This window comes from Pinus tabuliformis, chromosome 1_2 (assembly GCF_031772625.1).
Source record: "Pinus tabuliformis cultivar Carrire ecotype Pingquan chromosome 1_2, CPIR1, whole genome shotgun sequence".
NCBI classification, from domain to species: domain Eukaryota; kingdom Viridiplantae; phylum Streptophyta; class Pinopsida; order Pinales; family Pinaceae; genus Pinus; species Pinus tabuliformis.
In genome coordinates, this window is record NC_142298.1 from 468,565,043 (window position 1) to 468,568,035 (window position 2,993).

At 35.2% G+C, this 2,993-nt stretch overlaps 1 protein-coding gene across 1 annotated transcript; it reads left to right on the forward strand.

The window, feature by feature from the left end:
- Positions 1 to 250: 250 nt before the first annotated feature.
- Positions 251 to 956, forward strand: LOC149206381 (histone H2B.5-like). Its single transcript, XM_089393695.1, has one exon. The coding sequence runs from the start codon at positions 307 to 309 to the stop codon at positions 724 to 726; it is 420 nt and encodes a 139-aa protein (XP_089249821.1). The 5' UTR covers positions 251 to 306; the 3' UTR covers positions 727 to 956.
- Positions 957 to 2,993: the final 2,037 nt, after the last annotated feature.

The window sequence follows — 2,993 nt, forward strand, 5'->3', positions numbered from 1 at the left end:
TACAAATCTCTTTAGTGTCTTTTAAAGTAAAGAGAGATTTGATCCAGTGGTGGCAGTTAAAATGAATGTAACGTACTCACCAAATATTTTATATATTTTATAGTCAAAGTTTGAATCCACCCCTAAAATCTGGCCTACGACAACAATCCGTGGCGCCAGATATCAGCCAATAGGAAAGACACTCCAGCCCTTATATAATGAAACGACCTCTTGCTTTCATTTTGCATAGACGCTTTTTCATTTTACAGATATAGCAACACCGAGTCTTTTCTGTGGTCTCAGGTTCGAGTCACGATAGTGACATCAATGGCCCCTAAGGCGGAGAAGAGACCCGTGGCTGGGAAAAAGCCAGTGGCGGGGAATTCCCCTTCAACAGAAAAGAAGCCTTCGAAGTCGGAGAATAAGGTAGTAAAGGAAGGAGACAAAAAGAGCAAGAAGCACAAGAAAAGTGTGGAGACGTACAAGATCTATCTCTTCAAGGTTCTGAAGCAGGTCCATCCGGAAATGGGTATTTCCAGCAATGCCATGGGAATCATGAACAGTTTTATCAATGATTTATTTGAGAAATTGGCGAACGAAGCATCCAGACTCTCTCGCCTCAGCAAGAAGCCAACTATTACTTCACGGGAGATCCAGACAGCCGTAAGACTCGTTCTTCCAGGGGAGCTCTCCAAGCAAGCCGTGTCTGAGGGTACTAAGGCCGTTACAAAATTCAGCAGCGCTTAGAGTCCGGTCCTCTTTTGGCGATTTCTTTTAAATAGGTGTAGGGTTTGATAACCGTCATCTGGTCAGAGGGAGTCGCATTTTGGTCCGGCTGCATCACAATTTTAAAATTTTTGCATTTTCGCTTCTTTCTGCATCACAAGTTTTTGCATTTTGGTCAGTCTGCATCACAAGTTTTGCATTTTCCGTTCTTTTTTCTTGTTCTTGTGTAAGACTCCGAAACGGATTCTTATTCTCAGTCTTTTCCTCTTGAATTGCTCTTCAATTGAGCTTTCACATGTTGCTTTAAAGATTTGAAGTCAATATAATAAAATTTATTTTCTGTTTATTTGAAAAACTTGCAGTATCTTTCTTTGATATACAGAATTGGAACATGTAACATATGTTGTTCGGCCGTGCGCATCAAGGCCCTGGTAAGAGGATATTTTTATAATAATGTTATAAAAACAATATTTTGATATGCAGAATTGGTGTTATTCAGCTGTGCACTTGAAAGCCCCGCCTTGATATTTTTAGGGTTACAGTGGAGAACCGGTGACCGGCATCCATTTCCTCTTTTTATCCCAAATAGTAATACGAAACTATAAACACGCTTTCACTGAACTATATGGTTAGACTAAGTACTCTAGATGCTCAGAAGCTTGGATAATTGGAAGAAATACATGCATTTAATATGGTTGAAGGTTCTCCATGTGACATGGATACAGAGAATGCCGTAGGAATTTGGCAGCAGATAATCTTGTTTGTAATTTGATTGATCCTGCTTTGTTTTCAATTGATATTTTAAGTTGATTTGGAGATCTCAAAAACTTCTAAGGGTTGGAATTGTGTAATGCTGGCAGGGCCGAATTTGAAAATTTTGAAATCTGGATGCAAAATGAAAACAACAAAAAGTTTGGTTCTCTGTCAAAGGAATTTAAATGTTTCATCAAATTTTTACTATTAATATAGTTTATATTTAATTATAATTGAAGATTTTTTTAAAGATATATCTATAAAATAATTTGAAAATTTATATTTATAAAATTTAAGTAAATATTAAAAAAAAAATATTATGTTTTTATTATTATTATTATATATATATATATATATATATATATATTTTCAGAAAATGTTTAAAAATAATTCATTTGTGACATTTTACACTTAAAATTTTCTTACTATAAAATTATAATGTAAACTTTTTCACAATTATCTATAATTGTAATGAGATTTTCTTCATAATATTGTGTTATTTTGATTTGCACTTGATGTTGTAAAGGAAACCCGGTAAGGCATAGAGTGTTGAAAGCAAGGGTGGATGGTCAAAAACCAAGAAACCAAGTGACCAGTGAGTGTTTAATCAAAAGATTGGGAAAGTGTTCTGGTGATCATTGGTAAAATTGCAAGGAGGAAGGAGGAAAATATATAGCAGTAAAATCTCACTGTTGGGAGAACAATGAGTGCACTTTGTCTACAATATCTTTTCCTTTTGGTAGCAATAATTTGCATGTTTTAAGAAAACTTAATAATTTTTTTGTCATGTTATAATTGGTGTATTTTTAATTTAATATAATTATTTATTATTATTATTATTTACTTTTTAGAAGGAAACACATACTTTTAACCATTAAGTTTTGTCATGTTATAGTTGGTGTATTATGTTTGTTTTTTTTTATTTTTAGCCAAATTTTCCTTTGATTCCCGATTAAAATCTATGTAAATTCAATTCTAGATTCTGATTCTAAGAAAAGCGGTTCCAAGAAAGGGATGTGATTCCTGATTGAATTCTAAGTAAATTCAACCCTTGATTCTGATTCCAAGAAAGAGGTTATCAAAGGGGAAATATATATATATAGAGAGAGAGAGATCCAATGGTGAGCAGCAAGGAATTTATTTTCCACTAATGGGCGAGTTCAACTCCCATTAGGACTTTTCCTGGAATCATGAGGCCACCTAGAGGTAGTGATCAAATGTGCGGCTGCACCTAGAAGAATTGTATTAAATGGTTTCATGACCCATGCACACATTAATCGATCAAAGGCCACAACAATTTACTTCAATATTAATCAAGTCCAATGGGTTACCTCAATTAGTTTAAATGGACTGTTTGAATGTGGAGTTTGCCATGAGGTCTCTGGTTCAAGTCCTGATGAGTCTTGAGTCTGATTTGTCTGATTGGGTCCTGGTGGGTTATCAGCTGCCATTGTGGCTGGCAGTTGAGCTATCCTCCATCTGGATATTCCAAGGGAAGAAGGGGGGGGGGATCCCAAGTTTTTTTGGGGGACTAC

Bases quoted from the DNA above. Each gene is read 5' to 3' on its own strand.
- LOC149206381 (XM_089393695.1), top strand. From the start codon at position 307: ATGGCCCCTAAGGCGGAGAAGAGACCCGTGGCTGGGAAAAAGCCAGTG.